General features: G+C 36.0%; 1 protein-coding gene across 1 annotated transcript; it reads right to left on the minus strand.

Annotated features, from left to right (window-relative positions):
- Positions 1–11,838: 11,838 nt before the first annotated feature.
- Positions 11,839–12,763, minus strand: LOC103274816 (putative olfactory receptor 2W6). Its single transcript, XM_008072242.1, is given in 2 exon segments — positions 11,839–12,315; positions 12,317–12,763. Coding segments are annotated over 2 exon segments (924 nt in total).
- Positions 12,764–13,708: the final 945 nt, after the last annotated feature.

Below are 13,708 nucleotides of genomic sequence, written 5' to 3' on the forward strand. Positions count from 1 at the left end.
AATTTCTGTTCGATTGGAGTATGCTGGCTGTGGGTTTCTCGTAGATGGCTTTTACTATTTTGAAGTATGTTCCCCGTATGCCTAGATGTTCGACCGTTTTTATCAAGAAGGTGTGCTTGATTTTATCAAAAGCTTTTTCTGCATCTAATGATATGATCATGTGGTTTTGTTTGACATCTGTTGATGTATTTAATTACATTTATGGTTTTACGAATGTTGAACCAGGCTTGCATCCCAGGAATGAAGCCTATTTGGTCATGATGGATGATTTTTGATATGTATTGTTGTTTCCGGTTTGCTAGGATCTTGTTGAGAATTTTAGCATCTATGTTCATCAAAGATATTGGCCTGTAGTTCTCTTTCTTTGTTGGATCTTTACCTGGCTTGGGTATCAATGTGATGTTGGCTTCGTAAAATGATTTGGAGAGAGTTTCATCTTTTTCAATCACCCGGAATACCTTCAGTAGGGTTGGTATCAGCTCTTCCCTAAATGTCTTGTAGAATTCTGCTGTAAAGCCATCTGGACCAGGGCTTTTTTTTTGTAGGAAGTTTTCTTATTATGTAGTCAATTTCCTTGATTGTTATTGGTCTATTTAGGGTCTCAATTTCTTCTTGTTCCAACCTAGGTAGGTTGTATGATGTCAGAACGTCATCCATTTCCTTAAGGTTTTCAAGTTTGTTTCCATACAAGTGTACGCAGTAGTCTCTAATGATCTTTTGTATTTCTTCAGGGTCAGATGTGACTTCATCTTTTGTGTTTCTGATTGTGCTTATTTGGGTTTTTTCTCTTTTTTTTCTTGGTCAGTCTAACTAGGGGACCATCGATCTTGTTTATCCTTTCGAAGAACCAGCATTTTGTTTCATTGATTTTTTGTATTATCTTTCTGCCTTCTATGTCCTGGATTTGGGCTTTTATTTTGGTGATCTGGATTCTTCTGCTGAAATTAGGGTTTTTGTGGTTTTGCTTTTCCAATTTCCTTAGGTGGCTTGTTAGTCTGTTAATTTGTGTTCCTTCCATTTTCTTCATGTGTGTTTGTAGGGTATATAAATTTCCCTCTTACTACAGCTTGTAAGGCATCCCAGAGATTTTGGTAAGATGTTTCTTCATTTTCATTTGTTTCCAGGTATCTTTTGATCCCTGTTTTGATTTCATCATTGACCCAGGAGTTGTTTAGCATCATGCTGTTTAGTGTCCATGTCTTTGTGGGTTTTGAGGGGACCTTGTTGGTGTCAACCTTTATTTTTATTCCACTGTGGTCCGAGAAGGTGCATGGTAGAATTTCGGTCCTATCAAATTTGCTTATGCTTGGTTTTTGGCCAATTATGTGGTTGATCTTAGAATACATTACATGCAGTGATGAGTAGAATGTGTATTCTGTGGTCTTTGGATGGAGTGCTCTGTAGGTATCAATTAAGTCCATTTGGTCCAGAGTCACATTGAAGTTCCGGATCTCCTTGCTGATTTTTTGTCCTGATGATCTGTCTAGGGTTGTGAGTGGGGTATTAAAGTCCCCAGTTATGATGGTGTTAGAGTCAGTATCTTTCTTTAGTTTTCCTAGAAGTTGCTTTATGAAAGTTGGTGCACCTATGTTGGGTGCATATATTTTTAAGATAGATATTTCTTCTTGATGGAGTGAACCTTTTATCATTATGTAGTGGCCCTCTGTATCTTTTTAAATTTTTGATAGCTTAAATGGTATTTTGCCGGAAATTAGGATTGTGACTCCTCCTTTCTTTTGTGTTCCATTTGCCTGAAAATTTGTTTCCCATCCTCTTACTTTGAGTCTGTGTATGTCCTTTCTAGTGAGATGGGTCTCTTGAAGGCAGTATATTGTCTCATGATATTTTATCCATTTTGTCATTCTATGTCTTTTCAGTGGTGTGTTTAGTCCATTCACATTCAGGCTAATTATTGAAATGTGAGAGTTCGTCCCTATTTTAGAGTTGTTGTAGAGTTGTTCTTCCACTTGGTTTTTTTTTGTCTTTCTTTTGGTTTTGGGGTTGGTTCATATATATTTTATTCTTTTCCCTGTACTCTTGTGAAAAATGTTGTTCTTTTTTCCTTCTGTGTTTAGTATTTTCTTAAGTGTTTCATGTAGAGGTGGTTTGGTGGCAGCATAAGTTCTTAGGGATTGAATATCTGGGAAAGATTTTAATTATCCCTCACTGATGAAGCTTAGTTTGACCAGGGAGGTTATTCTTGGTTGAAATTGTTTATCTTTTAGGACTTTGAAGATAGGGCTCCAAGCTCTCCTAGCCTGCAGGGTTTCTGTAGATAAATCTGCTGTTATTCTGATTGGTCTTCCATAGTAAGTGATCTGGTCTTTTTCTCTTACTGCCTTTAGAATTTTTTCTTTTATGCCTACTTTGTTTAGGCAAATTATTATGTGTCTAGGAGTTGGTCTTCTCATTTGTTGTCTTGCAGGGGTTCTCTGAATCTCTTGTGTTTGAATTTTTGCATCACTGTTTGGATAAGGGAAGTTTTCTTGTATGATCTCATGGAAACTTTGTTCCAGTGTGGTCTCTGTCTCTCTTTCTGCCTCAGGAATGCCAATTACTCTTAGGTTCTGTCTCTTAAAGTAATCGCTCATCTCTTGAAAGTTTTGTTCTGTCTTTTTGAGCTTGTTTTCTGTGTTTTTAAGAGCTTGGGTTAGTTCTATATTTTGGTCCTCAAGCTCTGAGATTCTTTCTTCTGCTTGAGTAATTCTGCTTTCCATGCTTATCAGTTTGTTATTTATTTCATTCACAGTATTCTTCATACTGTTATTTCAGATATCAGCTCCTTCCTAGTTTCTTCTTGTGTCTCCTCAATTCTTTTTAATCTCTCCATTAATGTCTTGATATCTAGGTTTGCAGTTTGAGACCCTTCATTCTGGGGGTTCTTGATTGTTTGCATTCTGAAGTTAGTTTTCTCAGTGTCTGCCCTCCCAGGGGTCTGGGAGAGACCCATACTCTTCTTTTGGTTTTTCTTCATTTGTGTAGATTTTTCTCTCTCTCCCCCTTTCCCTCTGCTTCTTTAATTCTGTTTTTTGAGGGAAGGTTAGGTTGCTTTTATTTCTCTTCTGCAATACCCTGTTCTTCCTTATGAGAGTCTTCTGGCTTTGTTCACTTTTGAGGTTGGAGTGTAGGCTGCAATCTGTATTTTTTGCAGTTTTGAGGTTCAATTGAGAGGGAAGATGTGGTTCAGAATGTATATGCTGATTCTAGCATCCACAAACAGGTGTATGAGCACACTGGAACCTATTTCCCTCTACCTTACAATCTGTCCATTCAGCAGTATGTAGTCTTGATTCCTAGATTAAAATGGAGGTATAAAAGAGGAGAATAATGGAGAAAGGGGAGTCAATAGGAAGTTAGAAAGAGAGAAGAGCGAAAGGGAAAACAGACATACATACCAACTATCAGGTGAGAAAGAGACACAAGGCCAGAAAGAAGTGAAAAAAAATACATAAGAAAGATTCTCTAAAGAATACTGATAGCTACACAGAGACAGACCAATATAATCATGAAACAGTGTAATTCAGAAGGCAAACAACAAACGTGATCTAAATAAACAGTTAAAATGATAAAATCACAAGTCACGATAAGAGATAAGTCACGATAAGAGATCAGACTAAAATCACTTCAGCTCTGATCTCTAGCCTCTCTCCTTTGTTTTTCATTGCAGGCAGCTAGACTTACTCATAGTTTGGGTCTGGCTGCCTGGGAGTTGCTTTTATCTGATTCAGCTTAGGGGTGGGGCTTTGTCTCCTGTTTAGCGATGTTACCTTAGGAACCGAGGTGGAGTTTGTTGATAGGTGGGCAGGGCAATGGAAATCTCTGCCTGGAGAAAGGCGGAGGCAGATTCTTCTGCGTAGATCCCTTTCTCTCCGCTTGTCTGGGTCCCCAAGCTTGGGGTCACATGCTGAGTGCCTCAGCCAGGGTTGGCCCAGAGCTCCAGAGCTCCAAAGCTCCAATGGGCAGGTGGTGAGTGGTGAGAGTGGCCCTGGGCCACCCACAGGATACTTCAGCCAGGAATGGGACCGGTGTCTCTGAGGGGCGGGCACCCAGAGCCTCCCTGAGTGACCAGCGGCTTGGTGCTGGGTGCTGGGTGAGAGACGATGTAGTCAGGGAGCTAGCTGAGACCCGAGACTCCCATGCACATGGTGGAACAGCAGCAGCAGGGCCGCAGTATCTGGCCCTGCATGGGACCAAAGGTCCCCAGGCCTCAGACCAGCACGGCTGGTGGTGGGTTGGGGGATGAGGGAAGAAAAGTAAGAGTCTTTCTGGGAACTCACGTTCGGATAATCTCACAAGTTCACCTATGCCTTCGCCATCTTGTTCCCCCTCCCTGACAATTCCTTTATTTAAGGATGAGATATTAATCTGATTGTGGGACAGTGGGACACCTTTCTGTGTGAACAAGACTTGTAGTTTATTGGATTTTACTGGAGATGGCTCTGGCTTGCCTTTTCCTTTGGGGACCCATAAATGTCAGTATCAATAGGTCTTTGGTAGAGGATGAGTGGAGCTGAACTAATCATCCAAATGATCTTCCAAAATCTCGATGGGATTCATAAATAAGTCTGATAGTGATCTCAGAGCCAAGGAGGGAAGATGGATGGGGGAGAGTCTTACAATTCATTTCTAGACTTTCATCAATTTCCCCCCATTTTTGATAGATTAATCAGCTATGCTGAGCTTGGTATTTCAGAGTCTGATTTTCTTTTTATTCAACCTCGCATTGCACTAGACCACATTTTTTGCCCAAGTTTGAGGAAGGATGATCATCACTTGGCTGATGAAATGAGAGAAAAAAATGGAGATTTATTTGTGTCTTATACTGACTTTCAGAATAATTCATCCTTCACATTCAGAAATCACTAGTGTCTTGCAATCCACACTGTATTTAAGATTATGCAAAATAAATCAGCTTGCTTACATTCTTCCTTTTCCCCCACTCTCCGACTGGGTTAGGCTTTACTAGATCTACTAACCTGGTTTCCAGCTTCCCGAAAAGTTGCTACTCACTTCTCTCTTCTGTTTAAAGGTGTAATGTGTTAGACTAACCAAATAAGTATGCTGTTAAAAAAAAAGTCATAAACACATACTAATCCACCATCTGACAAGAGATTCTGATTGTTAATAATAGCTTATATCTACCCATAGATTTCTTAGCTTTCCATATCCCTGCTTCTCTTACTGGATAAAAACTACTATCTTAAATTTCATGTTGATCATTCAATTGTATTTAGTTTTATAACACATATGTGTAGTCCTCAAAACTATATGGTTTAGTTCTATCTGTTTTTAGCTTACAAACAACTATGTACAGTGTATTGCATGTATCTTCTGAGAATTACTTTTTTTAAATCTCACTGTTACTGCTAGATTCACTCATATTGGTGTGTGTAACTGAAGTACATTCTTGTTGACCACTGTATGGGATTTCTCTTAAATATAACACATTTGCTTATCTATATTAAAAAGTCAAGAATATTATACATAAATCAATGATACATTTGTATCACATAAAAAGTTATGCTCAATCCAATTCTGTGCACTGAAGGATAAAAGAAATAGGCTTTTGAAAATAGTCATAATTTGAGTACAACATAATTAATTGAAACTTGGAAAATTTTCTCATCATCATCTTGACATTAGATTAAGTAATATGGCAATGTGTATGTGTAGGATTTGAAATATGACCCATTATTCTCTGCCCATATCAATTCAGATACATACAATTGCTAGTGCAATGGCATTACTTTTTTTGAATTTAAGAAAAAAACAGCAATTTTTAGAACTCACTCTCTTACTCTCCCATCCACCTCTACTCCTAGGAGTAATAATTGGTAAAGGGGCTTTCTAGAATCATAAACTACCCCAATATATATATTATGCTCCTGAAGATATTTAATGAGGCTTTGGGAGAAGAGCGACTCCTATAAAGTATTATTAAGTAAAAGGATAGTTTCTTTCACTCCCAACATATGTTAATGTTGGCAGAAGTTTTAAAATGACTCTTAATAAGATATGAATTTTAATAAGAAGTCTTAATAAGTTTTGTCCCAGGAAGCTACCGCTTCTTATTTACTCAAACATCTCCTTTTCCCCCCTCACTTCCAGCTGCCCATTTTCAAGATATTCTACACACACATTACACACATGCCACATTTTCTCCTTTTTGTTGAACAAAAAGAGGCTTAATAACCTTAACCCTTAATCATTATAACAAAATCATTTCATGAAAAAAAGAAGACCAAATATCCAATATAATCCAAGGACACAATGAAATATGATGAAGGCAACCCACAGGAGCCAATACAGGTGCTGTGCTTTCTTAAGGAAGGTATTTCTGTAGTAGTTATGATGACTAATAGAGGGAACTGAACAGAAGAGAGTCTTAGTAAGACTTCAGAACTTAGGAGATAACCAAATGGTTGTGATATATTTCCAGCTGCTTTCCTGGAAGTCATCTCTCTGAGCCAAACCATATAAATGCCTCTGGACCCAGAGCTCTTTTCCAGTGGTGCAGCAATAGAGTGGGTTATTAATGGTTCATTAGTGGTATCATCTTTTATATTTGTTACTCTATTCTTTGTTGAACCTGAGGGAAAACTAAGGTAAAGCTTATTGAATCTTTCCCATAGTACTCACTAGGTCTGGTGTTTCTATCATTTTCACAGAGCTGATATAACACCTAATAAAGATAGTATAAGATAAGCTTTCAGAAAGGCCCCAAAATATGCAGTTCCTTAAATAAAAGACATTATTTATTATTCTTCAAATAATTCAGAACTGTTTTAGGGTTCAAATATTGTTAATGATTAATTTAATTTAATTGCATCCCTTCTACCTACCAAGAACAATTTTCTTAAAATTAATATTATAATATGATCAAGTTGGAATGTTTGCTATCAGCCAATATTATGAGAGGCACTTATCGTATCTCAGCTCATAAAATTTTTCTGTTGAGAATTAAAGCAGAAAAATTAAATTAATTTAAATAATTACTAATAATACTCATAAAGCTTATAGGTAAGAATAGACTCAAAGTTGAAATAAATTGACAATGTTAATAAATATTTCTGGAATCTTTTAGGGCAATATAACCATTTGTTTAGAGTTACAAAGACTTAAGGAATAAGAGTCAAAATCTGGGAGTTATTCCTGTTCAGTTGGAGGAAGTTGTGTGTTTCTTAGTCTAAGGATTCTTTCTGACAGATGAGGCCAAACAATCGTACAACTTGGAGAACAGTGAGGCTACAGTTATCCCTCCTACTCTCCTAATTCCTGCATCAGATGAGCTTGTCTCACTGGCTACCTGTTCTTAATCATGTATACTTTTAGACACCAACATAATTGCCTTTTAATGGTTAAAGCAAACTTTTACATTGGTGGCAATATAGTGTTAATAACTATTAAAACAACCTCACTAGATGATGTAATAATTCAGATTTTACAGCTAAATAACACAGGAATCAAAGAGTTTAATTAGCTTAGGCCACATTTAAATATGGCAAATCTAGGATCCAATTCTAATTTTCAGTAACTAAATATCTGTGTTCTTTCTACCACACTTTGTTAAAGGAAAATACATGTTGAAAACCACAAGGAAAAGAAAAGGAATGTTTTCTAAAATCTGCAGCTAAATATGGATGCAAACAATTATTATATCCACTTTAAGAAATTAATGACAAGAGTCTAGCCACAAAGAGAAACATTTTATTAATTTCTGGGGCATCTTATAATTTCACTTTCATCCTATGAAAAGGAGATTATAACATATAAATGAGGAATTGATTAAACAGCTTGATCATCTTGTTTTAATTAAAAGTTAATAACATCTGGACCGATTATTTACAGTGATTTGAAAGTCAGTTTTGAACACAATATGTTGATTACATCGCTAAACCAGAGAATTTTATAAAGATGAAATCTTTATAGTATTTGCTCTTAATTTTAAAGGGTTTCTGTACCCAATGTAGCCAGGAATTTGTATAAATATATATTCCAAGTAGATAGGTAATGACTCTCTTGATGAAATTACTTTGGTCTGTCTAAAAATAATTAAGACTAAAGGTAAATTTTTATGTGAGATTCAAGAACCCACCAGTATAATGCATTTCAAATGTGTGTGATTTGCAGACATAAACAACATTCATTGGTAAGTGTAATCAGTTTACAAGTTATTTTGCAAAACTATGTTAAATGACATTTTTTTCACTTGTATAAAAATAAACATATCATCTGTGTGATACAAATCACCTGACTAAAATTTTTTTTAAAAGAATTCAGCATTTTCTTAAGCAAGCATGTATTTGATGTAACAATATGTTTTCTTGTTTTATTCATTCATAATTATTTACAAGGGCCCTTTAGATAATATTTTTGAAAAGGGCTTCCATATTTTCTTAACATAGGGATGTCTATGGCAATAACCCTAATTGATGGCATTGAAAATTATGGTAGGGATTTTTTTTAAGAGTCAGCTTCTTGCTCTGTTGCCCAGGCTAGAGTGTAGTTGTGCAGTAATAGTTCACTGAGGCCTTGAACACATGATCTCAAGCCATCCTACTGCCTCTGCCTCCCAAGTAGCTGTAACTATAAGCAAATGTCTGGATTATTACTGATGCTCATTTGGATTTGATGCTCATTGTGGATTTCTATACATGACTGGACTTTTGTTTTTCAGAGACTCAATAAATTCTGGAATTTTAGGAACTATTAACTACAAGAGGTGAAACAAAAATTGTATTTTTCTTTGTAATCATAAAGAAGAAACTACTGGCACTTTAACAAGAACCTAGAAGAAATAAAATTACTTTTTGAAAAAGTAAATATGCATTCTATTTAAATTTTCTTATCAATTTTAATTATGATATTTAGTTTCACACAAAATGAATGTGAATAGCTATGTCTTTATGGAGATTTATAAGTCCTTCTCTCTTCAAGCTGATGGCTATTATTTTTAACAAACCTCATAATGTTGAGTGATATTCTCACATTACGATTTCATTTCTTTTAGTAACAGCTTTAAAAAAGATTCCTTCATACAATAAAATCTTTCAGTGGAAAAAAAGGTTTGAATTAGTTTATTCTTTTTAAAAATATTACTGAAGATATTAAAAACTTCAAAGTCCAACAATATTACATTATTGGCAATGTAATAGATAGTTTTGTCATGGAAAATTCCAAGCATGTCCATGGGAAATATACCAGGAACAAGAAGGAACTCACATAGAATAAAAAAATACATAATTTATTTAAAAACAAATATACATGACAATCATTCCATATTCATATTTCTTCTGTTATGCCTTTATAAATTAGCAGGATGTTAGGCATCACACAGCAAAACAAACTTTTAAAAAATCCTCAGTCTTGAGAATACTCCCAATTACTATTTCAAGATAAGTATTCTGTAACATACAGAATTTGCAAAATGAACATGACTTTCTAAGATATTGTTATTGATATTTTTTTAAAAATACAAAAAGAATAGCAAAAGTGGAGCTGTTTTGGAAATCAGCAAATCTATAATACCATTGTGAGGGTTTGTATATTTACTACAAGAGTAAAATTTAAAATGTCTCCTAACTTAAATCTTTGTTGCCTTGAAAAATGATACATAGGGGAGGGAGGGGCACACCTCATCAACAAGGGTACCTGCATTGTCTACGTTTGTATACCTAACCCTGAATTGTACCCCACATCTTTAAAAAAATAAAATAAAATAAAGAGAGAAAAAAAAAAAGGATACATGCAGAGCTGCACCAGAGATAACAATCATGTTCATTTAAAGCATTTTTCCACCTGCTCTGCTCGTTACAATATATTCATTAAAAAGTAGTTTATATTTTTGGTGTACAATTTGGTGTTATATATAATCACTCCCACTGAACTTCACAAAGGTCATCTTCCAATTTTCTAGCATATCTATGATTTACAAGCACATATTTTTCCATTCATATTTACAGAAGCTTTTTTGAAAATTTTTTTGGTTGTAATAATTAACAGTGGAAGTGAGTAATAAATCAGAACTAATGCATGTAGGAAAATCATTTTAATGAAGAGGGGAGAATTATCCTTACTATGTTAATCCAACGAGGTTTAAAATGCTGAATTGTAGTTACCACCCATCCTCCCCCACCAAAACAGTTTCTAGACCATGGTAGAATTTATCATACTTCCCTTTGAGTTTATAGCACACTATTTAAAAAAAAAGTTTGTTCCATAAATTTGGGGGTGACTCTTGATACCCATGGAAAGTGATTTCTTCAATGATTATTTTTCTCTCATCAGAGTTTACATTGAATTGAGGAAGAAAAATATAAAATATTTAACAGAAAATTTAAACTGAGATAGCATATTGTGATAGACTTACTTGTAATTTTGAAAAAAAAGACAGAATTAGATAATGACATCAAACACAAAGAAATAATTCTTGTATATAATTAACAATCACTCCAAGCTATTATTGTTCACTTACTATCTACAAAGCACTTCAATAACAACTTAATGCCTGGAATGATGCTAAGAGGAGCTAAAAAAAATAAGAAGAAAAAAGTTACTTTTTATACTTAAAAAATAAATATGCTTTTTATTTACATTTTCCTTAAATAAGTTTTATCATCAAAAACTTATAAACTTATAATCAAAATTTATAATCCAAGAGGAGACACATGAAATATATAAATACAATATTAGGTAGAAAACTTGTCATTTCTGTGCATAAAAATGCCACAAGTTAAAAGAAGTGACAGAACATTTTTAAGTCAGAGTCCTAGATAATTTTATTAATATGTCGTGTTTGAGGCTGACCACTGAAACATGGGGAAGATTTGGACAGGAAGTTTGCATGGGGCAATGTGGGAAAGGGTGATATTAATAAGCAGTGAAAACTCTTTCATAGGGTCTATAGTATATACAGCATTGTCTATAGCACATCCAGGATTGTACAGATGAAACGGACAAGTCTGGGACTGATTATTGAGTGACCTGTGTAAGCACAAATACTCTATAACAAAGACTATTATTTAGTAATAACAGCAAAGGTTCAGGCATCATACACATCACTTTTGAATCCCACTTATTTGCTGTGTATCAAGGTTAATTTATATAGATTCCATAAACCATAGTTTCACCATTTAAAAAATTAGGGTGAAAACGCAACCTTTTACTAAAAGGCTTAAGACTATATTCTTAGTGTTACAACATTGGAAAATATATGATACAGCTTGTAGGGAAAAATATATGCTTCAGTGGAAAATTATGCATTGTTTAGACTCCAGAGAACACCTCTTCAGGCTACATGATTCTGATTCTTTGACAGATATTGTACAACTTTGTGAATTACTGATAATTGATAGTAACGTAAAATGACTCTTGTCTATGACATACAAATTCAGTCCTGGATAGAGACTGAATTTATTTTCCTCTCCCACAGTGGAAGAAGCAAGTTTGGCCTCCATTTACACATTCATTTCAACATTTCTTCACTCCTTATAAATTTGTACTTTTAAAACTTAAAAAAAAAACCTGATTATCACATCTCCTAGCTCCCTCATTGGTTGAGTTGAATAAAATATTTTACACATTTATTTATGTGGATCATTTCACCTTTCTTCTGGGACTTAAATCATTTTACTAAATATTTTGCTTAGATTAATCCATATCATATGTAGTTGTGGTTGATTAATATTGACTTTGAATACACTTCAGTGTATTTACTCATAATTTTAAAAATTCAAGAATGTATGCTACACTGACTGGATTTGTTATAAGTGCAAAATAAATGTATTTGAAACATTTTTTTGCCAGGACTTTATAACATATCATACGTTTCCTGTTTTCTTATTGCATCCCCAAAACTTTCTTCAGTGCCCCTTTCACTTCCTTGTTCCTTAAAGTATAGATGAGTGGATTCAACATGGGAGTCACCAGGTTGTAGAAGAGAGTAAAAAACTTGCCTTGGTTCTGGGAAGAGCTGTTTCCTGGCTGCATGTACACGTAGATGATGCTTCCATAAAACAGGGATACCACCGTGAGGTGAGAACTACTAGTACTGAAGGCCTTCCATCGAACAGCATCTGACTTGATTCCCAGCACAGCTGCAGCAGTGTAGCCATAGGAGACAAGAATAAGAGTGAAGGGCAGAAGGACAATGAGAATGGCAAAGGCAAAGGCCAGCATTTCCACTGCGCGAGCATCCAAGCAAGCCATCTTGATCAACACCGGCATTTCACAGAGGAAATGGTTAACTCTGCGGCCACATCTGGATAGGGTCATTGTTAGTGGTGACATGACAATAGCATTGACCAGTCCACTCCCCCCAGGCCATTGCCACCAGTTGTAAACACAGCTGGGAGTGCATAATGGCTATGTAGTGCAAAGGTTTGCAGACCACAACATATCGGTCATATGCCATGACAGCCAGAAGGATGCACTCGATTCCTCCAATAGAAAGGAAAGAAAAAAGTTGGACAACACAGCCTGCGTAGCTGATAGTCTTATCAGGGCCCCAGAGATTCACCAGCATCTGTGGGATGCAACTAGTACTGAAGCAGAGGTCTAGAAAGGAAAGATTCACCAGAAAGAAATACATTGGGGTGTGAAGTCGAGGGTCTAAGATACACAAAAGAATTATGGTTAAATTTCCCAGCACAGTCACTGCATATAGAGTAAAATTCACTATAAAGAGCACCATCTCCAGCTTGGGATGATCAGAGAAACCCACCAAGATAAAACCATACTCTGAGCTGTCATTGGATTTTTCCATTACCTTCTTTTCAGATCGTCTGTATAGCTGATAAGAACAAAATAAAGAATATGTAATCCATATTTTCTGAGTATCATTGAATATCATGATTTGGGGGAGAACATATAGTCATCAAGTTGAACAGCCCATTCAATAATAGCATATCTTCTACCCAGTTATGTAAACGTTCATATTTGTTCAAACACATAATACAAGGAGTTACATAGCTGGAAAATTCTCACTTATCATTATCTTTCTATTGAGTAGACATTTTCTTCTTATGATTCATAAAACAAAGTATTTTAACTTTATTGAAAGCATAACATCTAACATCTTTCCAAACAGCATCTGTTATATAAGTCGTAATCACACCTAAACTAAATTTACTTTATAGTCAAAATTCACTTTTCTTTTTTTTGAGTTGGTGTCTCACTCTGTCGCCCAGGCTGGAGTGCATTGGCCACTCCCGGCCACTACAGCCTTGACCCGCTGAGCTCCGGTGATCCTTCCACCTCAGACTTCCAAGTAGCTAGAACTACAGGCGCGCTACCACCCCCGGCTAATTTTTTGATTTATTGTAGAGATGAGGTCTCATCAAGTTACCCAGGTGGGTCTCGAACCCACGGGCTCAGGCAATCCACTCACCTCAGCCTCCCAAGACGTGGGATTACAGGCTGAGCCACCAAGAGCCACCAAGCCTGGCTTCACTTTTTTTTTGTTTTTTTTGTTTTTTTTGAGTTGGAGTCTCACTCTGTCGCCCACTGTTCCCGGCCACTGCAGCCTAGACCTGCTGGGCTCCAGCGATCCTTCAGCCTCAGCCTTCCAAGTAGCTGGAACCACGCCCGGCTGATTTTTTTGATTTATTGTAGAGATGAGGTCTCTCCTGCCCAGGCGGGTCTCGAACCAGTGGGCTCAGGCAATCCACTCACCCAGCCTCCCAAAGGCGCGGGATTACAGGCTGAGCCA

Source organism: Carlito syrichta, unplaced genomic scaffold, assembly GCF_000164805.1.
Source record: "Carlito syrichta isolate Samal-C Ts95f unplaced genomic scaffold, Tarsius_syrichta-2.0.1 Scaffold314889, whole genome shotgun sequence".
NCBI lineage: Eukaryota > Metazoa > Chordata > Mammalia > Primates > Tarsiidae > Carlito > Carlito syrichta.